At 59.6% G+C, this 27,756-nt stretch overlaps 2 protein-coding genes and 1 long non-coding RNA gene across 16 annotated transcripts in view; 2 read left to right on the top strand and 1 right to left on the bottom strand.

Annotated features, from left to right (window-relative positions):
- PACS2 (phosphofurin acidic cluster sorting protein 2) overlaps positions 1–5,419 on the top strand; it is a 59,457-nt gene extending 54,038 nt beyond the window's left edge. For 8 of the 11 annotated variants that reach the window (XM_064571716.1, XM_064571718.1, XM_064571727.1 and 5 more), the window contains 4 exons: positions 107–242; positions 1,056–1,282; positions 1,511–1,624; positions 2,271–5,419. In XM_064571716.1, the coding sequence (XP_064427786.1) occupies positions 107–242; positions 1,056–1,282; positions 1,511–1,624; positions 2,271–2,389 (596 nt within the window). In that variant the 3' untranslated portion in view covers positions 2,390–5,419. Of the gene's footprint in view, positions 1–106; positions 243–1,055; positions 1,283–1,510; positions 1,625–2,270 lie in introns of those variants that run through there. The other 3 variants (XM_064571721.1, XM_064571722.1, XM_064571724.1) reach the window with 2 other exon arrangements.
- Positions 5,420–6,771: 1,352 nt separating this feature from the next.
- TEX22 (testis expressed 22) lies at positions 6,772–27,280 on the top strand. Of its 4 annotated transcripts, none has more exons than XM_045901663.3 (4): positions 6,772–6,912; positions 7,144–7,367; positions 21,971–22,099; positions 22,404–27,280. In XM_045901663.3, the coding sequence occupies exons 2-4, from the start codon at positions 7,206–7,208 to the stop codon at positions 22,593–22,595; spliced, it is 483 nt and encodes a 160-aa protein (XP_045757619.1). In that variant the 5' UTR covers positions 6,772–6,912; positions 7,144–7,205; the 3' UTR covers positions 22,596–27,280. The 4 variants fall into 4 exon arrangements, 3 of the variants coding, with proteins under 3 accessions (XP_045757619.1, XP_064427799.1, XP_045757617.1); XR_010405351.1 differs by lacking the exon at positions 6,772–6,912 and having other exon boundaries at positions 6,919–7,367; positions 22,404–25,057; positions 27,031–27,280; XM_064571729.1 differs by lacking the exon at positions 6,772–6,912 and having other exon boundaries at positions 6,919–7,367; positions 22,404–22,636; positions 24,888–27,280.
- LOC135361653 (uncharacterized) lies at positions 9,348–13,317 on the bottom strand. The gene is made up of 3 exons (XR_010405352.1): positions 12,737–13,317; positions 10,062–10,165; positions 9,348–9,735 (listed from the first exon to the last, which is right to left on the bottom strand). It is a non-coding gene; the product is annotated as an uncharacterized LOC135361653 (long non-coding RNA).
- Positions 27,281–27,756: the final 476 nt, after the last annotated feature.

Below are 27,756 nucleotides of genomic sequence, written 5' to 3' on the forward strand. Positions count from 1 at the left end.
GCCCCACCGTGGGAGGCCTGGCAGCCCCTCCCCTCCCCTCCCCCCGTGGCTGCTCGGGGGGACAGAGGCAGAGGGGAGCTCAACGCTGCCCAACTCCTTCCCAAAGGTGACTCAGATGACGCGGCCCCCTCGGGCTCCAGCGTGCTCTCATCCACCCCACCGTCCATGTCTCCCGCGGCCAAGGAAGCCTCACCCACCCCGCCTTCCTCCCCGTCAGTGAGCGGGGGCCTGTCTTCCCCCAGGTAAACGTGGCCGCACGAGGCAGGCGCCCCACCCCATCCTGACTTGAGCTCGCCCCTGATGCAGCGGGGCCTCGGGTTAGAGAGCACTGAGAACCACTCATGGCCACGGCCATGGCCGTGGCCGCACCTCTGGGATGCCAGCAAGCTGAGGGTCTGGCCGGAGGGGGTGCTCAGAACAGCCATTGGGAAGACACGGGTTTGCTGGGGCCAGGTGCCTCATTGGGTGGGGGTGGCCCAGGTTCTGACTGGCTTAGGAGATTTGTCCCCCTCCCCCCAGCCCTGGGGGCACTAGGGACAGAAACCACACGGAGTAAGTGACTGGGGGACTCTGCATGCAGACAGGGTCGGGAGACTGAGATGTGGGTAGAAGCTGTGGGAGCCAGGAGGTGGGGTGGTCAGCAGCCCCTCCCAGCCACCCTCGGGTCTTTGGTGAGCAGAACTCACCCACACCCCCAAGGGCCACAGGGTCCTAGGGCTGCTCCCGACTCCCACGGGGGCCACACCTCAGATGAGGCTGGTTGACCTTGGCCCTCCAGACTCAAAGGGGTGGTTTGAGAGCAGACGGGCGGCAGGCTCAGGTGCTCCTGGGTGACGTCGCATCACGGCCGTGCCCACCCACAGGCACAGACTGGGCTGTTCCCGGAGGCCAGGGACGGACTGCAGCAGGCTCCAGGGCTGGGGCTCCCCTCTGCGGGTTGGCTGCTGCAGGTGGCCCCCGGCGATGGGCCACACGGGCGCCAGCCGGCACCTCCTCCTGCCTGTGCCAGCCGCCGGGCAAGGACAGAGCAGTGAGGCCCCCTCTGCTTTTTGCAGCCAGGGCGTCGGTGCCGAGCTGATGGGGCTGCAGGTGGATTACTGGACGGCAGCCCTGCCCGCAGACAGGAAGAGAGAGGTGGAGAAGAAGGACCTGCCCGCCACCAAAAACACGCTCAAGTGCACCTTCCGGTCTCTCCAGGTCAGCAGGCTGCCCAGCAGTGGCGAGGCCGCGGCCACGCCCACCATGTCCATGACCGTGGTCACCAAGGAGAAGAACAAGAAGGGTGAGGTGGGGGGATGGGCCGACTGCTGGGGGAACTGGAGGGGTGGCCATGCAGGCCCCGAGCTTGCCACAGGTCTGGGGGCCACTTCTGACCACAGCCACAAGCAGCGAGCAGAGGCCACCTTGGCAGGCGGGAGCGCTGGCGGCCGTGGTCACAGTGGAACGTGGGTGGCACAGGACAGCAGGCTCCGAGGGCCGTGGCTGAACCCTGCAGCCCTTTCCCTCCTAGTGATGTTTCTGCCCAAGAAAACCAAGGACAAGGATGTGGAGTCCAAGAGCCAGTGCATCGAGGGCATCAGCCGCCTGATCTGCACAGCCAAGCACCAGCAGAACATGCTGAGGGGTGAGCACCTGCGGGGGCCCCCAGCACTCGTGGGAGGCCAGTTGCCCAGACGTCCTTCCTTCAGTGCGGAGCCCGCGGGGAGGTGTCTAAAATATGACAGGAAACCAGAGGAAGCTGGACTGCTTTTTAAAATTCATCTCTGGAAACACTTTTGTCTTGCTATGAAATGCGTATCACGTAGTTCGAGCTTCGAATCCATTTTGATAAAGCATTTGTATGCATAGAACAGCTTTTTAAATCCTGAGAAATAATTTCTCAATCCTTTCCATTCTTTTAAGATTGATTTATATATCTCAGACCTTTTATAGAAGATACTCTATAACTAGTTATTTCAGAATATGGAGCCCAAACAGTTTTCTCTTCATGAGTTCGAGTCTGATGACCACTGTGGTCAAGAACTGCCCCGCCTTCCTCCGTGGCTTTTCTGGTTTAAGTGGAGAGTGTTTGAACCCAGTTTGCAGACCCCTGCTGGGGCGGGGGGGTGGGCCGTGGATGAGCAGGTCCCCCAAATCAGGGAGAAGCTGGCCAGGAGCCAGGGGAGGGTGGGTAGTGGGAGGACTGACCCGCAGGTGTCTCGTGGGCGCCTGGGGTCCCCGGGGGTGCTGGGCACGGTGGGCAGGCAGCTCAGCTGGTCTTGTCCTCACAGTCCTCATCGATGGTGTGGAGTGGAACGATGTCAAGTTCTTCCAACTGGCGGCCCAGTGGTCCTCCCACGTGAAGCACTTCCCCATCTGCATCTTTGGACACTCCAAGTCCACCTGCTAGCCCTGCCCTGAAGCCCTGGACGGCGAGCGCCGGGAGGGCCCAGCTGCTTTTCTGTTAACGTTTCAGTTTACTACAGAGACCCTTAAAAACACAAAGAGAAACAGTCTTAAGTATGAACGTGCTCTCAACCTGGAAACTCATGGGGAGGGCCCCCCCCCTGGAGCCCATTAACTGCTCTGCTCATTAACCAGATGTGCCGGCGGGGTGGGAGGCCAGGTGGACAGCGCTGAGCTCTGAGAATCACAAAAGGTGTGTTTTGGCCTCAGGACCTCCCGAGCCCCCCAGCAAGAAGGGTCCTCACCCTCGCGTCCTGTTCTTCCTGAAAGCCAGGACTCTGCTTCCTCAGGGAGCTGGGGTCAGGCGGGCGGCCTCACAGATCCACGGGCTGCTTGTGTGCCCAGACACAGAGCTGGGTGGCTGGAGGCTGAAGGCCGGCCTCCTGTTGGGGGCGCCCTGAGCAGAACATGGCGGCCGGGCAGCCCAGGCCTGGGCCCAGCTGCCCACCAGCCGAGAGATGCCCCAGCACCACCCACTTGTGGTTCCCAATAAACTCCAGCCTCGTGGGGCAGCGGAGGTTTTATAGTAGCAGATATTTTTAATGCTTTTAAATACATGTTATAATGTAGCTGCCAAACAGACAGTGCTCTTCCGATGTCCCAGTGGCCCCTGGGGCTGGGGCAGAGCCAGCCAGCGCTGTCCCGCGTCCCAGCCCCCAACACCCGCCTCACTCTCCCTCTGGCTGTTCTTGAGCCATCACTATGCTTCTGCTGGTTGTCCCTGCCCCAAATTTAGCAAGCACAGTGGCCCCCACAGCTGGCCCCAGCCCGCTCGGCCTCCTCCTCCCACCTGGCCCCCAGGCTGGCTAGGGGGGTGTCTGGGCCGATACAGCACTCATGTGGCCAGTGAAAGCTCAGGCAGGGCAGCCTGGCCTCAGGAGCCAGGCACCACTGGAACTGTAGGTGCAGCTGGGGGTACCCTGAAGAGGCACAGAGCCCTGGCCTCTCTGGGCCAAGCTCTCTAGAGCAAGGTTTTGGGTTTGGGTCCCACCCTGGGTGGTAGCATCACCCCCTGCCTTTCCATGTAGCAGGAAAGGGACATCCTGACCTGCAGCAAGAGTCCAACCCAGTCCCGCTGCTCCCCCCGCAACCCTGCAGCCCACTTTGCATGGGAAGAGCCCACCAGTTCCCATCCTTTGGCAGCTGTGGCCCTGGGATCCTGGTAGCCCATCCAGGGGGCCACACTGGCTATGCTCAGAACACAGTGCCAAATGCAGGGCAGGCTGCAGGCCATTCCTGTTCTTCCAGAGGACAGGCCTCACCAACAGCCCATGGCACCGACAGGTCTGCCCCTGGGGGAGTGAGCGATGGCCCACTCTTCTTAGCTGTGACCTACCGGCTTCCTTCCTCCCCCAAGGCAGTGGCCCCGGGCTAGTCAGGGAGCAGGAGGACATGGGCCTGACCTTGTGTATGGCCCTGCCTCGGGGGTGCCTGTGGGCAGAGGACCTTCTCCATGAGGGCCCAGACTCCTCCCCTGACAGCTCCTGGGACCAGGGGCCCTAAGCCGAACCCTGGCCTGGAAGGACGGGGTCAAGGTGCAGGCTGCTGAGCCCCAGCATCTCCCGTGGCCTGTACCCTCAGAAGTAGGCCCTGGGACCTTGAGCCTCCCTGCCCTGGTTCCCGCCACTGGGTCTCAGGGCCTTGGTCACTGGGTCTCAAGTTTCCTTTCCAAAAGTCACACTCAGCAGGAAGGAGGTACAGGGGAGGCTCCTGACTTCACTTTCTAGCCGCAGAACTGACTTTAGAGGAAGGGGCCAAATGGGGGGCAGTCACATCCTTTCTGGCTGCGGGCAGTCCCTCTCCTGGGACCATCCCTCCCTCCACCCCCACCCCCCGTCCACTTCATAGCTATGTCCTCATTCATGCAAGGGGAGCACCTTTACCCCGGGCCTACAGAGCCCAGTTGCGGTCTGTCCTGTTCCTAAGTGCCATGGGGCCCACCCGCCACACTGTCCCCAGGCCCAGGAGGTCATGCACACAGCCCCAGGCACCGTGACTCCCTCAGAGACCTGGGCTGCGCTCACCCCTGTGCCTCGGCTTCCCCAATGGCTCAACAGGGTTGGTCACGTTTCCCCTGCCTACCTCATGGAGCTGTTCTGAGGATCCATGGAAAAGCACTTTGTCCCTCCCAGGAAGAGGATGCAGAAGCCAAAGCCATCCGTGACAGAACCGTGCAGCTGTGAGCACGTAGGGGTGGCGTGGGGGTGAGGTGTGTGGCCCCGGCAGAAGCAGCCCCCCCAGAGCAAGGGTTCTCAGCCCACCGGGTGACCAGTTGGAACTTGGGACTCAAAGGGCAAGCCACCCATCACTGCTAGGCAAGGCCGGGCGGGGTCCCACTGCTTCCTCGCTCCTCCCATGCCCGTCCCCTGGGTCACTGTCTCCTCAGGGCATGCTGGCCAGGGTCCTGAGTCAGTGTCATGGCTGCATCTCGGGGATGGCACTCAAGGACGGCCTTGCTGCCCTGTCCTTGCCCCCAGACGGGAAGACCAGACTCCTCTCCGGGGCCTGGCCTTTGTCCTGGAGCAGATTCCTCGTTAGGAGACAGGGCCACTTGCTTCTAAGGGCTGCCGGAGCTCCTACGCCTGCCCCTTGCCCCCTTCCACACCTGGCCTCCGTGGGCGGAGTCGGGAGAGCGTGTCCCCCGCAGGAGCCCGCGCCCGAGGGCTGCGCTTGGCGGCCACCGCGGGGGGCCTGCAGGGAGGGCTGCGCTTGGCGGCCACCGCGGGGGGCCTGAACCTGCAGGCCGAGGAGGGCCGCTCTGCGTCTCGGCAGACCCCGTCCAGCTCATCGTGCATTGTTTAGTTTCTAGGATATACGTGTTGCTAGGGTTTTTTTTTTTAATGGAAAACAGGATTAATGTAAATAGCCTCTTTGGGGAACAGATTCTAATCTGTCACGTATGTGACCACGTGGACTATTTTAAGGTGCTGATGCAACACTAATAAACCTGGGGGCACCCCCAGGCCTTCCTCCCTCCCTACTGTGTGATTCCTCCAGGGCCCACGGCCCGCAGAGCCCCGGGCTCCATCCCCGGCGCGCACTCCGCGGGCCGGCTAGCGCCCCTGGGTAACGGCCGCGGGCGGTGGGGGCCACGCCCGGGGAGCGGGGGAGCGGGGGGGGGGGGACGCCGGGGGGCGTGGCTGCGGCCGGTGGGTTCCGCTGGGGGCGCGTGGGGGGCACCGTCTGGGGGAGCGGGGCGACACGGGAGGGACGCCGGGGGGCGTGGGGGGCACCGCCCGGGGGAGCGGGGGAACGTGGGGGCGACGCCGGGGGGCGTGGGGGGCACCGCCGGGGGAGCGGGGGAACGTGGGGGGGGACGCCGGGGGGCGTGGGTGCGGCCGGAGGGTTCCGCTGGGGGGGCGTGGCTGCGGCCGGTAGGTTCCGCTGGGGGGGCGTGGGGGGCACCGCCCGGGGGAGCGGGGGAACGTGGGGGCGACGCCGGGGGGCGTGGGTGCGGCCGGTGGGTTCCGCTGGGGGGGCGTGGGGGGCACCGCCCGGGGGGGCGGGGCGACACGGGAGGGACGCCGGGGGGCGTGGGTGCGGCCGGTGGGTTCCGCTGGGGGGGCGTGGCTGCGGCCGGTAGGTTCCGCTGGGGGGGCGTGGGGGGCACCGCCCGGGGGAGCGGGGGAACGTGGGGGCGACGCCGGGGGGCGTGGGTGCGGCCGGTGGGTTCCGCCCGGGGGAGCGGGGGCCACGGAGGGTACAGGGCCTGGGGGCCGAACGGGGGGGGGGGGCGCGAGCGCAGCGCCTGTGAGGGCTCCGGCCGAGGAGCCCCGAACTACGCCTCGGAGACTCCCCAGAGGCGGAGAAGGGAGGCATCTGCGAGGAGACCGCTCCGAGCGCCGCGGAGTCGCACTCCGCCCCGGCTGCAACCAGGCCCCGCCTTGGGGCTCCTGGGCCACAGCGCAGGCGCGGCGCAGGCCGGAAGCGGAAACGGCGGGGCGGGGCCAGCCACAGGGCAACTTCCGCCGGGCTCGGTTCCGCCGCCTCGGGCTCCCCGAACCGCTGTGGCCACACCCCGTTCTTTGACCGCCCCACCGTGGAGGCCCCGCCCTTCCGCCTCCGTGCCCCCGGCGTACCCCTTTCCCCCGCCTCGGCACCCGCAGCGTACCCCGTCTCCCCGCGTTCGCACACCGCGTACTCTCGGGGTGCTGCGCCCCTCCCCGCTGCACCCGCGCTCCCGCAGACCTCACCGCTCCCCGCCCCCACACGCCCGGGGCACCGCGCCACGTGCTTCCAGCCTACCCCTCGGTTCCCCGCACCCCTCCGCACCCCGCCGCACCCCGCCGCGTTCCCCCAAGGGCCGCGCTCCCCCACCAACGACTGGCGCCTCCCCGATGGTGCCCTCCTGACCCCTGCCGCGAGCCCCGCTCAGCCCACTCCCTGCCCGCAGAGCCCCGGGAGGGGAGAGGGGCAGCGTCGTCCGGCTCACGGCGCCCCTTGGGGTGTGGTCCGCGCGGCGTCGAGGTGAGGTCACAGGGGGCAGGAGGGGGGCGGCAGGGAGAGCCCGGGCCCTTCGTTCTGTGACTGGTCTGGGTCTTCTGTGCGGGTCCTCAGCAGCCGGCCGAGGGCACATGCCCGCAGGGCTGGAGCCGAGGCGGGAGGCCTGGGCCCCGGGGCGGGGCGGCGCGGGGTGCAGTAGCCGGACGGTGAGCCTCGCGGGGCCTGACACTGCCTCCGTCTGCCTGGGGGGCCCAGGGAGCGGTGGTGACCTTCCCCAGAGCCCAGGAGGTGCAGACACGCAGCCTGTGGGGCTGCAGATGGACCGCCCGAAGCACTCGTCTAATGCCCCCGTGGGGAAGAAGCCCAGACTGCCCTTGCCCCGGGAGCACAGGCAGCTCTCTCCCGCTCTGAGCCCGACTGTGGCCTGGGACCAGCCCGGGGCCCAGGGCGAAAGGCGGCAGCTGCAGACGCAGGACTGGGTAAGCTGAACCCCAGGAACCGGCTCTGCAGGTGGGCTGGTCCGGGTGGGATGCGGAAGGGGCGACTGGGCCCCGCGGGCGGCTGAACAGTGCCTGCTGGGAGGCTCACAGAGCATCAGCTCTCTTCCCGGGGCCCTGAGTGGGCACCTAGGGGGCCCCTTCTGCCTCCCATACTGGGCCCTGGCCGTTTCTGCCGGGCACTGCAGAGGGGCCTGCCTCGGTCTCCCCAGCACCTGCACCCTGGGTGGGGAGGGTGGCACCCCAAGGAGGGAGCCAGTGACGGGGAGCTCCGCCCCACAGCAGAGCTCCTGGACAAGGTAGGCAGGCAGTCGGCAGGACTGTCACCAAAAGTGGTGACCAAAACATTCCCAGGGGTTCTGCTTGTGACGGCCCCAAACTGGAGGCACCTCTCCGTCCCCCTGCCTCACACCAGATGGGTGAGCAGTTGCTTGGTTCCCACCGAGCCATGAGAGGGGGCACAGCTGCTCCGGCCCCTGGGGATGCTTCAGGACCAGAGAAGCCAGACGCCCACAGTTGTGTGTGGTTCCCTGTGTGCAAGGGTCAGAGCGAGGTCGGACACATGCCAGGTGTGACAGGGCGGCCAGCGTGGCCAGTGGGAGCCTGTCAGGCTGTGCGCTTGGGCTCGTGTGCGGGGACACTTGCTGTGGTCAGAGGTTTTCATAAGAAGGTGGCGGGAAAGCAGGCTCCCTAGCTGCCCCCTGTGGCCGCCGTGTGCTCTTCCAGCCGTGGCCCCTGCCGGAGTACCTGTGAGGGCTGTGAGGGTCCTGGGGGGCCAAGGCCACAGACCCCTCGACTTGCTGGACCAGAACATAAACACACAAATGTGTCACCTGGCAGGAGAAAGGGCGTGACTCGGGGGCCCCCATCCTGAGTGGGTGGTGGGGACCATCGTTCTCCCGGCAGCTCTTGGGCAGAGCCAACTCCCACCCCCAAGCTCGAGTTTCTGAGAGGTGGGTGGGGGCCAGTGGGGCTGCAGGGGAGCGGGAAAGAAGGGCCCGGTGGGTGGGGGCCAGTGGGGAGGGATTTGGGTGGCGGCCGGAAGAGAGTGCAGACCCATCTCTGCAGTCTCTCAGGTTTTTGGTTTGGGGGCAGGGAGTCCCTCTCCCTCCATGTTATCGTGCTGCTTCCCTCCTCTGCTCCCAGCCCTCCGGGAATGTCAGCCGCTCACTGCAGCCTGAGGGATTCCCTGGGCTACCCTCTGTCTCACTGTCCTGCATGGTGTCCTTCCTCTTTGTGCTCCTCGGTGTGGAATGCTGTTCCTGCAGGCCGGCCTGCAGCTGGCCCCTTGTCAGGCATCGCCTCCAGCCTGGCTGACCATTCCTTTCGTCCCTGAGTCATCCCATCCTAAGCCCCACAAGAGCCACCTTCATCTGCAGCGTTCACCGTGGGCCCCGTTGCCTCACACAGTGAGGCCATGTGCTCACAAAGGGCAAGGAGCTCAGGCTGAGGCCAGGGTCTAAGGAGACCTCCCCCGACGGAGGGTCCGCCAACATCCAGCCTCTCACCAAGGGCTAGACAAGCTTATACCTCCTGGCAAGCTCACTGAAATGACCACAGAGTGTTCTGAAGAAGGCAAGAACCCACAGAACAGCACAGGATGGCAGGGCTGGCCAACAGGACACGTTCTGGTGGGCAGGCACAGATTGGGCAGAGCTGTGGGGTGGGGCGCAGCAGAAACAGGTTGCTGCCTTAGCCACTGAGCCCCAGTCCACCCACATTGCTGATCCAGTCTTGGTGCCCTGTTCCATACCAACTGACGGCTAAGGGCACCAGGCATTTGCAGAAAACCTCTATCCTGAAGGAGTAAAACTAGAAGGAACCAGAACCACAGCAGTGCCGAGAGAACAGAATGGAGCTGCAGGCGAGTCACCGTCCTCACGGTGAGCTGTGCCATCTTGGAAGAATTGGCCCATGCAGCACCACGGAGGAATGTGAGTGTGCCTGTTCAGTGTAGGAGAATGGACCGGAACCAGTCCACAGCAGAGGGTTCGGGAAGAGGGTCCACACGACTGCGTGCAAAGCAGTGGCCTGCATGGTTATAAACAGACTCCAGAAGAAAAATGAAAAAGGCCAGTCTGAAAATGGGAATAAACTTAATAGGAAACAGGCAAACCTACTTGAGAGAAACTAAAACACCCTGAGCATTACCGAGAGCCTTGACAACAGGAAGAGACACCCAGTTCTTGGAGGGGAAGGCTCCCCAGCACCAACGGTCCTCCTCAGGCGTTTCACAATTCAGTGTCATCAACAATAAAAATGCTAAATATTTGGGGCACCTGGTCAGAAGAGCATTCGACTCTTGATCTCGGGGTCATGAGTTCGAGCCCCCCATTTCGTGTAGAGATCACTAAGAAAAAAATAAAAGAATGGTAAATGTTTGTCTTCTTTTTTTCAGTATGCCAAACTGGTGTAATAGAAAAAATAATCAAAAATAGGTTCAGTCCTAGCAGATGTGAATTCATACCACAAAACGTCAGTTAGCAAAGCAAGAGTCCTGGCGTGTGATGTATGAATATCAAGACGGAAAAGTAAGTCTGGAAATTGACCCAAATGCCCACAGACACTTAGCGTAGGATGAAGATGGTATCTCAAATCAGTGGGGAAGATGGACTTTGAGTAAATCATGCGGGGCAACGGTGTAGCCATCCAGAAGACAGGCACTTGTAGCCGTACCTCTCACTGAACACCAGGATGAACCCCAGGTGCACAGGGGCAGACTGTTAACCTAGCGTCCAAGTCCCGAAGCCAGGAAAGAGTAGATGGTTACATTTAACCACCTGTGGAAAATCAACAAAACTTTTAGGGAGGCAAAACACATACCATGAACAAAGTCAGAGATAGCTGATCAACGCACCAAGACGCTCGGGGGGTGGGGGTGGGGGGTGCGGTCTTGTCCACACACTGTGCTGGGAACACTGGATTTGTAAAAAGAATGAAGTCAGACTCTTGCTTAATGCCACGTACAAAAACTAACTCAAAATGGATCAAAGACATAAAAGTACAAAACTCCTGGAAGAAAATACAGGGGAAAGCTCCATGTTAGACTTGGCCCTGATTTCTTGGATGACACCCAACAGCTCCAGCAACAAAAGTAGAAGTAGATAAATGAGGGTTCATCAAATTAAAACCTGTTGGTCCTCAAAGGACACCATCAACAGAGTGAAAAGTTAGCCCGTGGGGTGGGAGAAACATGTGCCCATCACATACCTGGTAAGGGATTAGTGTCCAGAATGCATGGAGAAGTAAAACTCTAAACCAAACAACAACCTGAGGCAGAAATGGGCAAAGGACTTGAACAGACATTTCTTCCGTTACATCAGGGGTTGACAAGTATGTAAAACAATGCTCAACATCATTGGTCCTAGGGCAATGCAAATCAAAACCACAGTGGACAACACTTCACCCCCGGGACCGTAACTCCTCTCAAAAAAAGGGGGGCGCCTGGGTGGCTCGGCCGGTGAAGCATCTGCCTTCGGCTCAGGTCACGGTCCCGGGGTCCTGGGATCGAGCCCCGCAGCGGGCCCCCTGCTCCGCGGAGAGTCGTCTACTCCCTCTCCCTGTGCCGCTCCCCCTGCTTGCGCGCTCTCTCTCTCTCTCTCTCAAATAAATGAATGACTAAATAATAAAAAAAAGTACGGGCAGGATGTGGAGAAAGTGGAACCTGCGCAGCGCTGGTGGGCGTGTGAAGCGGTGCCGTCACTGTGGGAAGCAGCGTGGAGTCCTCCAGAGCTTGGAAGGACTCGAGCAGGCGGGTGTCCGTCCGTGTTTACGGCAGCAGTGTGCACAGTAGCCAAAACGTGGAGGCAACCCGGGGGTCCGTTGAAGGAGGAATGTGAGTGTACGTGCGGTGGAATATGATTCAGCCTTAAAAAAGGAAGTTTGTTCTGACAAACGTCACGACACGGATGCACCTTCAGGACATGTGCTGGGTCATCAGCCGCTCACGGACGGACAGACGTGTGACGCACTTACGTGAGGCCCCGGGAGTGGGCAGACTCAGGAAGTGCAGTGGGGGCAGCAGGGGCTGGGGACTTGGCGCGTGGGGCTTCAGTTCGGGAAGATGCGACGGGCAATAGCAGCAGCCACACAACACTGTGAATGTGCTTTAGGGGCCCTGAACGGTACACCTTAAAGGGGTAACAATTACGTGTACTTCAGCACACGAGAAAGCACGAGGAGACGAGATGGGAGGACTCATTTGGGACACGCAGCTCCCCATGGGGAACAGGGTGAAGCTGCTGCCGGTCCCAGACACTTGAGGACACGGCCGGCGAGCGTGGAGGCAAAGCTCCAGGCACCGAGGGGAACCGGAGAGCCACGAATGCCCACCAAGGGTTCTGCAAGGACGGGGGGACACCGCGCGGGGCCGCCCCCCAGCTGACCCTGACTGGCCCCGGGGGCAACTGAGGCCAGCAGGTTGCCCTGGAAACGGAAGCGAACGGGAGCTGCCCCCAGGCAAGTCCCTGCCCTGACACCCAGCCCCTGACAGAGGCACCAGGCGCGAGCCTGGACGGCAGGGACCGCGCGGGGGTCACGCGGCGCTCACACCTGCAGCGAACAGGTGGTCGTTGGGACGGAGGGCCTGGCGCACGGAGCAGTGAAAGGTGTTCCGTGTCAGGGCTATAAATGAAGTCGCTGGGCAAAGTGTGAAAAGGTGGCGGATACGGAGTGGGCAGGGGTGCGGGGAGCAGAGCCAGCGCCCCCTGCTGGCGGCAGCCTGCGTGGCCGTGCGTGACGGAGTGACCCCCCCCCCCCACTTGGGAGCATCTCAGAAGCATGCGGGGTGAGAAGCGGGTGGGGGAACCGCTGTGGGACTGTCGGTCCACGTCGTGGGGCCGGGGCGGGGAGCAGGCCCTGGGGCTCAGCGCCGCCGGCCGGGGGAGGAGTCCTAGACACGGAGTTCTTCTCAGCCGGGATTTATTTCTTAGGGAGAAAAAGCTGAAGCAAATACGGCTTCGTTCACTTTGGATAGTGGACTCCTGCATTTTGAAATCATTTCTATTTCTCCCATGTGGTGGCGGTTCTCCATTTTAAACTGAACGCGGGCTTAGGGCCCCGCTGGGGTGGGAGAGCCCTTCCGCGGGCAGGCTGCAGGGACGCCCCAGCGCAGGCGGTGGACACAGCCCTTCCCTCGCTGCGGGCACCGAGACAGCAGGCCAGGGGCCCCTCACGATTGAGTTTGCAAATAACTGAGGCATAAAGTTCTAGTGATTGCATGAGAGACGACCAAAGTCCCAGTCCCAGTGGATTTCACACACTTTCTCTGAAGAAAATGACCAAGTGACAAAGTGAAGAAAAAGAAGACACGAGAGATTTGAGGAGCACAGTTGCCGACACGTGTGACTTACCGGGTGCCGAAATGTTGAGCGCAGCAAGCGGAGAATTGCCTTTTCTTTCCATTGGATCTTAGGGAGTCAGCACATCACTCCTGAAGCCCTGAAACATGCCCCAGGGAGGACGGTGGGAGCCAGCAGGGCACCGAGGGGTGTCCGATGTCCCCGCCGCCGCCCCTCTGGTGACTGACCCTGCCCCTCCTGCGGAGCTTGAAGCAGGAGCGGGTGCTCCCTTCAGGGGCTGTAGAGCAGGACTCGGAGGCCGAGGGGTGCGCCGTGCAGAGGGCAGAAGCCTCGGGAATCGTTCAGCGAAACCCAGGAAGTGGAAGGGAAACACTCGCTCCGTCCAACTTGCAAAGGACTCTGTTTTTTTAAAAAGAAACATGCAGAAAATCACAAAGAGCTCTTCATAAACAAACAAAACAGAACTGAAATGTTCGGTGGAGGGGTTGGAATACGAAATTGAGGAAACCACCTGGAAAATGGAAGAGAAAGACAAAGAAGTGGGACGTGGGAGAAAAGATGAGACACGAGAGCCGTGCAGAAGGAGCCCCATGCCGCTCAGGGGCGGAGACCGGCAGGGCCGGCTGAGTGGTGCGGGCAGGCAGGACGGCACTTCGCATCGTTAGCGAAGGTGAAAGGTGAGTATCTGAATTTGTATTACCAAGATGAACGTTTTAGGAGAGATTTTATTTATTTATTTTATTTTAGAGAGAGGGAGAAAGAGAGTGGGGAGGGGCGGAGGCAGAGGGAGGGAGAGAATCCCATGCAGGCTCCCCGTCCAGCACGGAGCCCGATGCGGGGCTCCATCTAATGACCCTGAGATCACGGCCGGAGCCGAGACCAAGAGTCAGAGGTTCAACTGACTGAGCCACCCAGGCACCCCCCAAAATGAACTTTTAAAAACCTGAAGACACCAATGACAACACAGGGAACTTCTAAAGTGGTCCCAGAAGCTCCCTAAGGGAAGGACCTACAGGTGGGCACTCCCAGGTGGCCAGGAAACGAGTCCCCCCACCAGGGAGGTGGAAACTGTCCAGAGTCACTGCTGGCTCACGTGGAGCAGCTTCACCCTGACACCAGGGCCGCGGGAGAGGGGGCGGCCACGGCCGCGGGAGGGGGGAAAGAGAAAAAACGACATGCTAATAGAGCTGTGGCAGAGTGAAGAGTCCTGAATATGTGGTAAGTAGATCAAACCAGGCAGCATCGGGGCGCCTGGTGGCTCAGTCGCTAAGCGTCTGCCTTCAGCTCAGGTCATGATCCCGAGGTCCTGGGATCGAGCCGCATCAGGCCCCCTGTTTAGTGGGAAGCCCGCTTCTCCCTCTCCCACTCCCCCTACTTGTGTTCCCTCTCTCGCTGTGTCTGTCAAATAAATAAATAAATCTTAAAAATAAATAAACAGGGACGCCTGGGTGGCTCAGTCATTCAGCGTCTGCCTTCGGCTCAGGTCATGATCCCAGGGTCCTGGGATCGAGCCCCGCATCGGGCTCCCTGCTCCGCGGGAAGCCTGCTTCTCCCTCTCCCACTCCCCCTGCTTGTGTTCCCTCTCTCGCTGTGTCTCTCTCTGTCAAATAAATAAATAAAATCTTAAAAAAAAAACACACACACATAAGCCAGGCAGCCTCTAAAGACTAAACCTCACGGCCGTGATGCCCCCAGCCCCCGACGCCTCCCCCCCCCAGCAGAGCAGGGACTTGGTCTCTCACAGCTGTGCTCCTAGTGCCGAGGACGGTGCCAGCACGTGAGTGATGAGTAGGTGCTCAATGAACAGATAAAGTTGTGTGTATATGGGAAAACTGTACCCCAAGGACAAAGGAATTTAGAAATCCATTTAATAAAATTCTCTACATTAACAAAGGAGGAAGACCACATGATTATCTCAATAGGTATGGAAAAATAATGTTAATAAATTCCAGTATCTCCTTAAAACAAACACAAAAACCTATTGATTATTTTTTTAATTGAAGCATAATTAACCCAGTGAAAACCTACTGATTCCGAGTAAGGTAGGAGAAGATGGACATTTCTGTAACCTGATGAAGGGAGCTATCAAGAGCCTTGATTGCACTTCACCAGCAGTGTCTCAACAGGTGCGGGGTGTCACCATGACAATGAGCCCGTCAGACACCGAGGCTGTGCCGAAGTCAGGAAAATGAAACGAGCTATAAATACCTGAAAAGAAAACATGAAATGGTCACTATTTGCAGCTAATCTATTGTCTGTCTAGAAAATCCATGTGAGCCCGTTAAGAAAGAAGACCACTAAGGAAAGAGGAAGGCTGGAGATGATCTCCATTTAAAACTTAATAGTTTCTCGGGCGCCTGGGTGGCTCAGTCGGTTGAGCATCTGCCTTCAGCTCAGGTCGTGATCCCCGGGGTGCTGGGATCGAGACCCTGCTCCACGGGGAGCCTGCTTCTCCCTGCCCCTCCACCTGCTTGTGCTCTCTCTCTGTCACATAAATAAATGAAATCTTAAAAAAAAATAAAAATAGTTGCTCATACACCAAAAATAACCCACCAGAAAATGTAGTGGGGAAAAAATGATCCATTCCCTTTAACAACAGAAACTGCAAAGTGCTTAAGAACGAATCTGTTCTGTGAAGGACACTGTAACCGAGGAGCATAGACAACACCTAACGGAAAGCTATACCATCTTATTTGATGGGACGAGTTAATGCTTTAAACCTGCCCGATTTCCCCGAAGTACCTGATTCGGTGCAATACCAATTTTAAAAAAAACGAACACTTCACGAATGTTGACAGTCTTATCCTAAATGTACATACGTCTCTGTCCTTGTATTAGTTATCTGTTGCACCTAACAAATGTCCCTGAGACTTAGCAGCTTAAAACCATAAGAAATACGTTTGTCCCGGTTTCTGTGGGTCAGGAACTCGTCTGTCAGGTTACAGTCAGGATGTTAGAGCTGCCGTTGTTGGACAGGTGGATTAGGCTGGCTTACATGGCTGGCAAGTTGGTGCCGGCCTCCGGCGGGAGGCCTTGCTCCTCACCGGGTGCCACTCGGAGGCTGGCTGACGTGCGTGGTCCAACCATAGCCACAGGCCCAGCAAGCCCCGAGCAGGAGCAGTGAGAGGAATCTGTCCCCGGAACCATCACAGTCCAGATAAGCTCTCGAAAGCCGTCAGAGAGGAAGGACAGAGTCTTGAAAGGAGCAGCAGAGAGATCTCGGTACGGTGGAGGACGTAACTGTCAACCTGGAACTTCATGCCCAGCAAAAATAATCTTTTAAGAAGAGGGAAAAAGGGGCACCTGGGTGGCTCAGATGGGTAAGCGTCTGCCTTCGGCTCGGGTCATGATCCCGTCTGCCTTCGGCTCGGGTCCTGGGATCGAGCCCCACGTCGGGCTCCCTGCTCTGCAGGGAGCCTGCTTCTCCCTCTCCCTCTGCCTACTTGTGTTCTCTCTCTATCTGTCTGTCAAATAAATAAATAAAATCTTTAAAAAAAAAAAAAGAAGAGGGAAAAATAAATGAATAAAATGATGCACAAAAATTTGCCCCAGCAGGACCTCGCCCTCGATGTGAAGAAGAGAGTTCACGTAGCCCGAAGGTGAGCTCAGACTGAAGGGGGCAGGTTCTGCGTGGGGGCAAATGGAAACTAACGTGGACAGGCACCAAAACACCCCACGGGGGCCACACACCGAAGACTCAGGGTAGACGAGCACGCGCACCCACCATGGCGCGAGCGTCAGGACGGGGTCTGTCAGTGGGGCTAAGTTTTCCAGGTTCCGTCTGGTCCCAAGAAGGCGAGGGGCCCGTTTGTTAACTTAGACTTGGTTGAGTGTGCATGCACGCGGGGCTGACACCAAGAGAGCAGAGAGAGAGTGAGTTTTGAACAAGTGGAGGGGAAGTGGCGGAGAGAGGAGAGGCCAAAGAAGGGTCCGTGGAACTGGAAGACAAAGCACGAGGTCCGGCAGCAGGTGCAGTGACCAATGTTGCCCCACTCACAACGCAGCCGTCGCCAGAGCGGATTAAAAACAACCCAGTCCCTCGACCTGCACATGAACGTGCACGGAGCAAACATGGGAATGTTCCAGCCCCGGGGGACGGAGACCTCCCACGAACAGCCTCCCATCTGTTCCTGGCGTGCTTTGGTGCCAAGCTCTGCCTTTGGGCCTGGAGTCAGAGCGAGTGGGTGCCCCTCCGCGGGCAGCAGGGTGACCCAACAGACGTAGTTGTGGGTGAAAGAAGCAAGTGGCACAGTATGTGTGCGGCGTAGGCTTCCTTCAGTCAGAGTTCAAAAACGAGGATATATTACTGCGTGGTAAAGATATTATTTGAAAGAATAAGGATTTTTTTTTTTTTGGAAGATTTACTTGGAAAAGAAACCATGCAAGGATTTTGAAAGATAAGAGCAGGTCTTGCTTGTCTGCTTGTCTGCTCTAAGCTCCAGCAATTAAAACTGTATGGCATTGGGGCGCCTGGGTGGCTCAGGTGGTTAAGCGCCGCCTTCGGCTCAGGTCACCTGGACCCTGGGATCGAGCCTCACGTCGGGCTCCCTGCTCAGCGGGGAGTCTGCTTCTCCCTCTCCCTCTGCCGCTCCCCCTGCTTGTGTGCACGCTCTCTCTGTCTGACAAATCAATAAATAAAATCTTTTTAAAAATAAAGTTGTATGGCATTGGGACAGACAGACATGGGCAAGTGATCCACAATGCAGTGCACAGTCCAGAAATGGATCCCCATTAAGTCTGGGGACTTAACGTGGGCTTTGCATGGCAGTGTGCGGAGCAGTGGGGACAGACTTCTCCGTGAGTGGGGTGGGGTGACTGGCCGCCCATTCAGAAGGCCAGACACGCACCAAACGTTAAGACCAAACCATAGACACGCCAGGAGAATGCACCAGAGCAGCGTCAGAATCTCGGAAGGGAAAATTCCCACCTGGGGCCACGTGCTAAATCCACGACGGGAAATCCTGACCAGTCTGACTGCAGTGTTTAAAGGTTGGTGCAAAGACACAAAAGTCTGGAAGAAAATGCTTGTTCTATGTATAATGTTCAAACGTTTACCAACCAGAATCTACAAAGAGATGACGGCTCAGAGCAGCGAGAACGTGGTTTTCAACGTTGAGTAGGAAAGTGTGTGAGGCGTGTGGACTCAGTTCATGAAGGAAGCAGAACGGATGCTGGGCGGGAGGAGACAGGCTGCGTGACGTGATGTGCCTGGGCCCGCGAGGCCTCCAGTCCTTCTGTTGCGTTGGCGTTCAGAGAACCAACTGCTGATAATTGTCCCCTGTTGGTTTTTGTTTTTTTTTAACTTATGCATTAATCTTTCCTCCTTCTGCTTCTACCGTTTTTTTTTTAAAGATTTTATTTATTCATTTGACAGAGAGAGAGAGCGCTCAAGCACAAGCAGGGGGAGCGGCAGAGGCAGAGGGAGAAGCAGACTCCCCGCTGAGCAGGGACCCCGATGCGGGGCTCAATCCCAGGACCCTGGGATCATGACCTGAGCCGAAGGCAGACCCTCAACTGACTGAGCCACCCAGGCGCCCCCACCTCTAACTTTTAGTGAAGTTCTTTTGTTGTTCTTTTCCTCGCTGCTTGAATTGCTTGCTTCACCTGTTCCGGGGCTTTTTCCTGATTTTCCAGCATTTAAAGTTCTGTCTTCACAGGACAGCTGCAGCCGGTGCGCCCTGCACCCTCGCTCATTTCTAAGTGAGCCGGCTCGCAGCCTTGATTTTCCCTTTCACTCAGGGGCAGATTAGGGGTGCTTCAGAAGATCCACCCCAATGTGCTTCTGCTGTTAATTTTCACTTGCATTGCCTTGCGGTCGCCCGATGTGACCCGGACGAGTCCCGTGTTGGCACATCTGTTTGGCTGGTGGCTGATGTGTGTGCTGATCTATTTGTTTGGTGAGAGCATGATTGTGCGTCAAAGAGGTGTGTGCGTGTTCTGTGTCTATTAGATCACTCTGCTTAAGCACTTAAATCTTTATTTTTAAAAATTTGGGCTGCTTTTATTTTTTTTTAAGATTTTATTTATTTGAGAGAGAGAATGAGAGAGAGAGAGCACATGAGAGGGGGGAGGGTCAGAGGGAGAAGCAGACCCCCCGCCAAGCAGGGAGCCCGATGCGGGACTCGATCCCGGGACTCCAGGATCATGACCTGAGCCGAAGGCAGTTGCTTAACCAACTGAGCCACCCAGGCGCCCCATATTTGGGCTGCTTTTAACACAGGTGCACACCTCACTGAGAACAACAGCTCTGCCCCAGCTCTTGGGGTCACAAACAGCCCGGCCCGGTGCCCACTGCTTCCAGCTCTCGCAGCTGTCCCCACTGCAAATTGTGATTCCAGATTCGGGGGCCTGTCCTCACTGTGCACACTCTCCTTGGGGACACCAGCCACGGCCAGAGCTGGTGCATCTCTGGGGATGAAGCCCCACGCCGAAAACACAGCTCTGTCCTCCTCAGAGCCCCAGGCATGCGGACAACGGCCCGTGGTTGCTCCGGGGCCCCACAGGCCACACTTGGGGGAGCCCAGAGGCCAGCTCTGTTCCCAGGGGGGCTGCCCCCCAAGGCCACTCATCCGGAGCACCCCGGCCAGCCCCCCTCTGTAGGACCCCAGTCCCTGGGCCCTTGGTCCCCCTACTTCTGGTTTACTCCCCTGTTTGGGTGGAGTGCCTCATCCAGTAGCTTCCTCGGGAGGGCCTGGGAGATGTTTGAGTTCTTGACTGTAAAGCTATTCAAATGTCTTTATTCTGCCTCCACACTTGCGTGGTGCTTTCGTGGGTGGAAATTCTCAGTGGAAAATCATGTTCTTTCAGGACTTGTAAGGTATTATTCTGTTGCCTCTAAGCCCTGCTGTTGCTGCGTGATACCCTAAACGGTGTGCGCCTCAGGTCCTTTGCACGTGTGCTGCGTGTCAATCTCTGCAGGTTTCTGGAATTCCCACACTACTCCTGGTGCAGGGGTTTCCCTTCCTGGTCTGGAGCCGTGTCCCCTCCGTCTCTGGGAAGTGTGTGTGTGAATTCATTTTCTCAGCTCTCTCTCCTTCTGGAAATTTGATTAGCTGGATGTCGGCCCACATGGTTGACTTTCCAGTTTTCACCATGTCTTCGTTTCTGGTGTTTGGCCAGTCCTTGCACTATCAGTCAGCATTTGTGTGGTGACGCTCTGTGACGAATTCCTTGAGCCGCAACCTCGCGCTTTTGCTCTCGCTCTCCGTCAGGGGTCTGAGGTCCGCAGGATCTGTGTGTCCTCGGCTTGCCCCCCAGTCTCAGAGGTCCTCAGGGGACGCGGCACCCATGGTGGATGGCGGAGACCTGAGAGGCGGGCTTCGGGCAGGTGCTCTGCTGACCCTGCCCCATGGGGGAGCAGGATACAGTGTAGTGGGATTAGTCTAGCGCTACCGCCGGGCAGGAGGGAGGGACCCCTCACCCCTCCACGCCTGCTAGGGAGCTTTCCGTGGGGACACCACACTTACGTGTTTAAAGAGTTCCGGCTTGCCGTCGGAGCTCTCCTCTCCCCCACCACCCCCTTTTCTGCTTCATGGACTCCTGTGTCTAGGAGAACAACAGGTATGGGGCGGGGGGCTCTTTCCTGTCCCCCGAGTCTCTCTCGTCCCTGGCAGAGGCCGCACCTTGGTCAGTGCTCGGGAGCGGAGGCCCCACGTGCGCAGGTGCAGCCTTGCTAGCGGCCAGGGGCTCGGGCTGGGCTGCGGCAGGTTTCTGGGGGCTCTGTCCTGGGCGCCGCACCCTCGGGTCTGTCGGGCTGCCCATCTCCCCCAGAAAGGAACCCTCCTCTGCTGGGAGGAGAGGGAGAATAGCCAGGCCCCGCGGATCTTGGTGCAGAGTGGCAGTGTGGGAAGAGGGCTGGGGACTTCACTTTTTTTTTTTTTTGCAGGAGTCGGGAAGGGAGGATGCTTGAACCACAGAAACGTATTGTCTCAAGGTCTGGAGGCTGGCAGTTCAAAGCCCAGTGTCAGCCGGGCTGGTTCCTTTTCCAGGCTTCCTCCTCGGCTTGTAGCTGACCCTCTCCTCTGTGTCCTTCACATCTCCTTCCCTGTGTGTGTGTCTCTGGGTCCTGATGTGCACTCTGGGGGGTTTGGCTTTGGTTTTGCTAATTATTTCTAAGTCTCAGCAGCATGAAGTATATTCACGTTGTTGGAAACAGATCTCCAGGACCTTTTTGTTTTGCAAATCTGATGCTGTCCCCATTCAACGCCCGCAGCTACTTCCTGTCCCTGTGAATCCGACTCCTCCAGGGACCTCCTATGAGTGGAATCACACAGGGTGTTTGTCCTTTGGTGACCTGCCTGTGTCACTCGGCATAGTGTCAAGGTCCACCCATGTTTCCTCCTTTTTAAGGCCGAATAATATGCCACTCTGTGGATTTACCACACTAGGTAATGTTGTCACCCATCAATGGCTGTTTGGGTTTTTCCACCTTTTGTCTGTTGCGGGTCATGCTGCCACGACCTGGGCATGCAATATCTCTTTGAGACCTGCTTTCAGTTCCTTTGGCTAAATACCCAGAAGTGGGACTGCTGGCTCATATGGGAATTCTAGTTTTAATTTTTTGAGGAATGGGGACTTTACTCTGCACTTGTCTTTATCCTCTATTTTTAGCGTGCCCCCCCATGGCATTCCAGACAGTGAGTGGCTGTCTCACCCCCCAGGAGGTAGCAGGGGATCCCCAGGGCTGGGCAGAGTCTGGGGGGCTCTCTGAGGGTCTTTCACAGACAACCCACCCGGGAAATTCTATGGCGGGTGGGGAGGGTGGTCCTACAGGGGTGCGGCAGGCTTCTGACCTTTCCCAGTTACTGACCTCTTTCCAGCTTCCTGCCTTGTGCTGACCACCCTCCTCCACTGGCCCCTTGCCACCTCGGTGTGTCCTCACGGTTCCTGTGGCTTTTTTTGACTTTAGAGGGCTTCGAGGAGGAGCGCCCCCCCACCCCACCTCTCCTGAGGCTCTCGCAGGCTCGGAGGACGGTTACTGCCTGCCGTCTCCTGGCCCCAGTGGGAAGGGCCGTGGCTGCTGTGAGGACTTCCCCGTGCAGGGCCCGACCCTCGCGCAGAAAAGCGGGCAGGGGGTCGGGCCTGCGTGTCCAGGCGCAGAGCCGCTGCCGAGAGCCGCCACTTGCCGCGGGTCGCGAGGCTGTAGGGCCCCGGCCCCTGGAGGCCGAGCTGGATCCTGGGGAGGAGCGAGCCCAGGGCTCGCCGTGCGGGGTGCAGAGGGTCGGCGGGCGCGGGACCCGCGGCGCGCAGCTGTGTCCAGCGCCGACCGCCTCCCTGTCCCCGCAGGTGTGCGAGCCGCCCGAGAGCAGGTGCCCGAACCGCCACTGGAGCGTCAGCATCGACGAGCGTCGGCGGCTGGCCACGCAGGGCGGCTGGGAGGAGCCGGGCACCAGCGGGCCAACCCCCTACTGCAGGGTGTGCGGGGGGCGGCGGGGGAGCGCGGGGCGGCTGGGAGCCGGGGGTGGGGGGGGTGGGGGGGTGGCGCGGGGATCCGGGACACGGGGCGGCTGGGAGCCGGGGGGTGTCGCGGGGATCGGGGGCGCGGGGCGACTGGGAGAGGCCGGGCACCACTACCCGCCCCCCGCCAACTGCAGGGTGTGCGGGGGGAGGACGCGGGGACGGGCTCGGGCGACACACGGCCCCTTCCCCGCCTCGGCGCCCCCCTCCCCCTCCCCCTTCCCGGCCCCGCCCCGCCCCCTGACCCCGTGGTTGCCCTCAGGACATCGCGCAGCTCGTGGCCCAGCTGGTGTCCGAGGACGTGGACAAGGACGTGCTCCTCCCCCACCCTCTGAGGTCTTCTGAGTCCGCCAACGCCTTCCACGCCTTCCTGGCCCGGAGCGCGCCTTTCTGGCAGACCGTGACTTTGGAGGCGCAGGTCTCGAGGTCACCACCCTTCCAAGAGCCGACTTAGCCCAGTGTCTGTCTTGCAGCGCCTTTCCTGGGGGTCCTGGGGTAGGCGGCGGCTGAGTCCTCTTCACCTCCGTCTGGGGGCTCGTGAGCCCAGGGATGAGAACACAGGCCCAGGAGGACCCTCTGGCTGCCCCTTCCTTAGAATGCGTGGCCCTGAGGACTTGGAGGCCACCTCAGGGAGGGGTGCCTTGCCCCAGCCCAGCCTCCAGGAGGCCACCGGGAGGGGCCTGGGGGACAGGGCAGAGTGGGGCTTTCCAGGAGAGCCCTCTGCCACCTGGAGAGCCTGCCTGCACCTTCCATCTGCAGCTGCGGATGGCCTGGGAGCGCGGAGGGGGGCATGATGGCTCGTGACCAACTCCTTTGCTGTTCCTCCAGGAGGATGGGGATTTTGAGGTCATGAACTACTGGATACTGATGCCCACCCAGCTTGGGGGCACTGGGTCTCATTTTGGGTCCTGCCTGTGGGAGGCCCAAAGGGGCATGCATAACCCCGGGGGAGCAGAAGCCAGGGGGTGCTGAATACAGAGGGAGGCTTCCTGGAGGAGGTGGTGCCTCCCCACCTCAACACAGTGGTTGGTGAACAGGCCAAGAAAGCAGTGTGGGCAGAGGGCATGGGGAAGCTGTGAGGAGCTGGCCCTGGGCCCACCGAGGTGTCTGCTTTTGGAGGTTGAGGGGTGGGCGGAAGGGTTCTGAGCCGGGGGTGACGAGGCGGAGCTGCATTCGCGGAGAGGAAGCTGGAGGGGAACTGGAAGTGGGAGGAGGGAAGGAGGGGGACGATGGCAGGCTCCCAGCCCTCAGGGGCCATGGAAGGACAGCCGCAGGGGGGGGGGTGCCATCCCCGGGACTTGGCCACTGACTCTCAGGGGCTCACGGGCTTCTGTGTGGGGGTAGCTGGCTGGAGGGGACTTTGGGCAAGAGGAGGTGACCAACCCCAGGTCTGGGTGAGGGCGGGAGCCAGGCCTGCACGCAGCTGGGCACCTGCCTACAGCGGCCTTCCTCGGTCCCAGAGCCTGCTTCTGAGAGGCTGCTGGCCCACAGGCCAGTGGATGTGTCCCGAGGGGGGCGAGGTTTAGGCCCCCTCCCCCTCCTCCTTAGGGACCCTGCTGAAGTGGGGGGTGGTTGTCGTGGGCCAGGCTCCATGCTGGGCAGGAAGTCCCCCACCCCAACTAGCGCTCACAGTGCAGAGTGGGAGCTAAAGTGCCAACAGTCAGGGTAGAGGTAACAAGGGCTTTGGAGTTCTTTGTCACGGAGTGGCTTTAAAGGACTCCCATGTTGTCACTAGAGATCCGGAGGTTCACCGGGCTGACCTACCAGTTCTGGTCTCGCTTGGGGCCGGTCATGAGGCTGCAGTCAGATGGTGGTGAGTCCAGGATGCCCGGATGGCCAGCCCTCTGCCTTTCACGCGCTCTCGGCGCCTCCGCCCAGCAGGGAGCCAGCTGCCCGGGGGGCCCAGCACCCAGACCTCGCACCATGGCGGCGGAGCAGAGAGGCCTGGGAGGGCCGAGGCCCCAGCCGGGCAGCATCCTCTGCTGCCTCCTCTGTGCTTACCGTGGCCTCAGGACCAGCCCGGTGGCCTCCTCTGGTAGAGCGCGGTGCCCAGGACAGGCGTCACTCACCAGCTGGGGACGGATTTGCTGTCACCGGGAGGGCTGGTTTCTACTGCTGCCCCAACCAGCCACCGCCGCAGACTTCATGTCCTCAATTTCCCTGGCTGGGGGCTCTGTAGAAGTCCAAAACAGACCTCCCAGCCTAAGAGCAGGCCGTGGGCAGGGCTGCCTGCCCTTCTGGAGGCTCTTGGGGAGAATCTGTTCCTGGCCTTTTTCAGCTTCTGGAAGCTGCCCGCTCTCCGTGGCGCAATGACCCCTCCCTCCGCCTTCAGGGCAGCGTCAGCCCCCTGCCCCCCCCCCCCCCCCCCGTCACGGCTGAGCAGTCCTCCTGCCAGCACATTCGCAGGTTTGGGGTGAGACGTGGACATCTTCTGGGGGGCACTGTGCCTTCCACAGGGGCTCCTGGCATCGCTGCTTCACGTCCACAGAACACAGGACTGCCCCCAACAGCCAAGGATGATTGGGCCCCAAATGGGAACAGTACTCCCGCTGAGAGTCCCAGGAAGGGAAGAGGGTCCACCCAGCAGACAGAGTGGGCGTCAGCAGGACGAGCAGAGAGGGAGAGTCTGGGGTCAGCGCCAGTCTGGCGAGGACATCACCTGGGCCACCCCCGGCCGTGGACACTGCAACGCCCCCCCGTGTCCACTCTGCCTTATTTTTTTTTTCTTTCTTTTTTTTTTTTTAAGATTTTATTTATTTGATAGAGACACAGTGAGAGAAGGAACACAAGCAGGGGGAGTGGGAGAGGGAGAAGCAGGCTTCCCGCAGAGCAGGGAGCCCGACGCGGGGCTCGATCCCAGGACTCCCGGACCATGACCTGAGCCGAAGGCAGACGCTTAACGACTGAGCCACCCAGGTGCCCCTTTTTTTTTTTATTTCTTTTGAGCGAGTGCAAGCGGGCATAGGGTCAGAGGGAGAGAGAATCCCAACCAGACTCCCCCCTGAGCACAGAGCCCGCCCCCACAACCCTCACCTGAGCCGAAATCAAGAGCCAGACACTTCACCGACTGTGCCCCCCCAGGTGCCCCCCATGTCCATTCTTCACTGCCCATTCCCTCCCTTTCAGCCAGGTGGGTCTCTCCTCAAGCTCCAGGAGGAACAACACACCTCCCCAGGACTCTCAGAGACATCCCCAGGTGGGGGGCCATTTGGGGACATCCCTGGGTGCTCTGGTGGCAGGGCAGACAGTGTCCCACATGCAGGCTTGCCCGGGCTGGCTGCATGATGTCCCTCGTGTCCTAGCACCTGCCTGTGCTCACAAGGGAGGCCAGCCTGGAGCAGGGAGCAGAGAGCAGGAAGGAGAGGAGGAAGGGAGGTGTGTGCTGGGGGGTGTCGTCTGCGTCCTCCCGAGCGAGGGCCAGCAGACGACCACGACCCAGCACTGCCCCAGCTGAAAAAAATGACTTCGTGGGCTTTGCAAGAACACACTCACTATTCAACAATCCAACACTGAAGTTTTAAAAATCTCGCCCACAATTTCATCAAGATAAGGCTGTTGACATTCGGAGAAGGTTATCCAGGTATTTCTAGAGACCGAGGCAGTGAGGAGCGAGCATGTGGAAATACAGAATAAGTACAGAGCTCCTCCCTGCAAATTTAAAAAATTTTAATTTTAAGGGAAAACATGATTGCTGAATTAGACGAATGCGTCTTCACCCCAAGTTTAAAAGCTTCTCCTAAGATTATTTTTAGAAATTGCAAAAATCAAGGGACAGTGTCACGTGGCTTTGGCAGCCATCTCCCCTCAGACAGCCTTGGCTGACGTCCCACTTCAAATGCTGAGGAGCTGACGCCCCCGCCCGCCGAGACCGTCATTCCCGCTCGGGGCTGGACTGGCCTCAGGCCTGCACCCACCAGCCCCCCCGCGCCGCGCAGGCCGTGGGGAGCTCGCCACCCCCACGTGGCCGCTCAGTCTTTGCTTTGCTTGTATCCTCACTGGCTTTCCGTGAAAGACTTTGTCCCTCGGCTTACAGACGTTTGCCTGCGGCCCTTAGACTTAGCCGGGGCGGGCGACCCGTCCTACCTTAGCCGCTGCTCGCTTTCCCCCGCCGAGCCGGCTTCGCACACTGAGCGCTGGGCAGGAATGCGGGCCCAGCGGCGGGTCTGTCTTGCACGTGACCTGCTCTTTCCGAAAGCCCGGTGACTCAGGCGAGATGGGCCTCAGCACAGATGCCGCTCAGTCGGGATTTCTGGAACGGCGTGCGGGCCCCTCGTCCTCGGACTCACTTGCAGATTTCCGAATGCTCTGTCTAGTGCTGTGCCTTGGGCGCTGTGTGCTTCCCTGCGTGTCCTTGCTCGCCTCCTCTCAGCCCTCACCATGCAGCCGCCAAGGGGTCCCCCGAGGAACGGTCGCTCGGAGCCCTCAGTGTGGCCCCACGGGGCGCTGCGCCCATACAGGACCATGGTCCCCCCAAGTGGCCGCCACCCCCACCACGGGCCCCTCCTTCCCCAATGCCCTGATCTCTCTCAACATCCATGCCCCTCAGTATGACCTCCGTCCCCTTGCCCTCCTCCTTTTTGGCATCCAGATATTATTTACGACCCACCAGCCGGCACGCTCCCCCAGGGCAGAGACCCTGTCTCCCCACCCCCTGCCCCGTCTAAATAGTGTGGTATGAAGCAGGTGCTTAACAAGTCATAATTGAATGAATAAGTTATTGTTTTACTTGCTTTGTCTCGCCCCCAAATCATCTCCAGCCTTTCCCGCACTGGTAATCCAACATTCTGCCCCTTGCTGTTCCTGACTTATTCTAGCAATGGTGTGATTTTGAGGAAACGTGTTTCCTCAGCTCTTAACTCTCACTCCCATCCTGCTGTTTTGTCATCCAGTACTGGAGCTTCTGATGACTGATGACATGTGTGGACCACGTTCCCATGGCCTCTGGCACTCCTGCGGGGTTTCCACTGGCCCCTCGCCCCCTCCCTCCTCCAGTTTCTCTGTTGTTGGATATGTGGAGGTGGCTGGAGGTGGGTGGAGGTGGCCGCCAGGCCTTCATTCCTGTTCTGACGCGAGGAGCCATCTCCTGAACGTCTTTTTGCCCTGCTAATAAATGGATGGATTCCTAAGTCTCTTTTGCAACCCATCTGAGATCTATTGACTGCCTCAGAGCAGGGCAGGGTGCTGCATGCAATGTCCCCTTTCTTCTTGTTAGTCTGGAAAGGGGAGAAAGCAGGTCCCAGCCAGAGCCGCCGGGCTCGGTGGGGTCCCAGGTCTTAGTAAATGTCACTCTGCTTTGTGAGGAGCGTATCCCTATCCTTCCTGGGGAAGCTTGGGGTCTGGATGTCTTCCCTGAGACCCTGGACCCCAGCGGCCCTGCTGCCCACTCCCCAGCCGCACTTGTCCTCTGTCCCCATCGCAGGGAGGAAGTCAGCCTGCACCTTTCAGTCGGCTTCCCTCCTCAGGACGAAGCCCATCCTGTCTCTGTGATGGAGGCAGAAGCAGGCACTTCACAAGGCATGATGTTTCGGGCTCTCTCCACGACTAAAGGCTGCCCGGGTGTTTTTTGATAGATATAACTTTTTGGTCAATTACTGAGTACTGGAAGATTTTATGAT

Source organism: Mirounga angustirostris, unplaced genomic scaffold (assembly GCF_029215605.1).
Source record: "Mirounga angustirostris isolate CCGP_5_RB_7025 unplaced genomic scaffold, mMirAng1.0.hap1 SCAF_9, whole genome shotgun sequence".
In the NCBI taxonomy this organism is placed as follows: Eukaryota; Metazoa; Chordata; class Mammalia; order Carnivora; family Phocidae; genus Mirounga; species Mirounga angustirostris.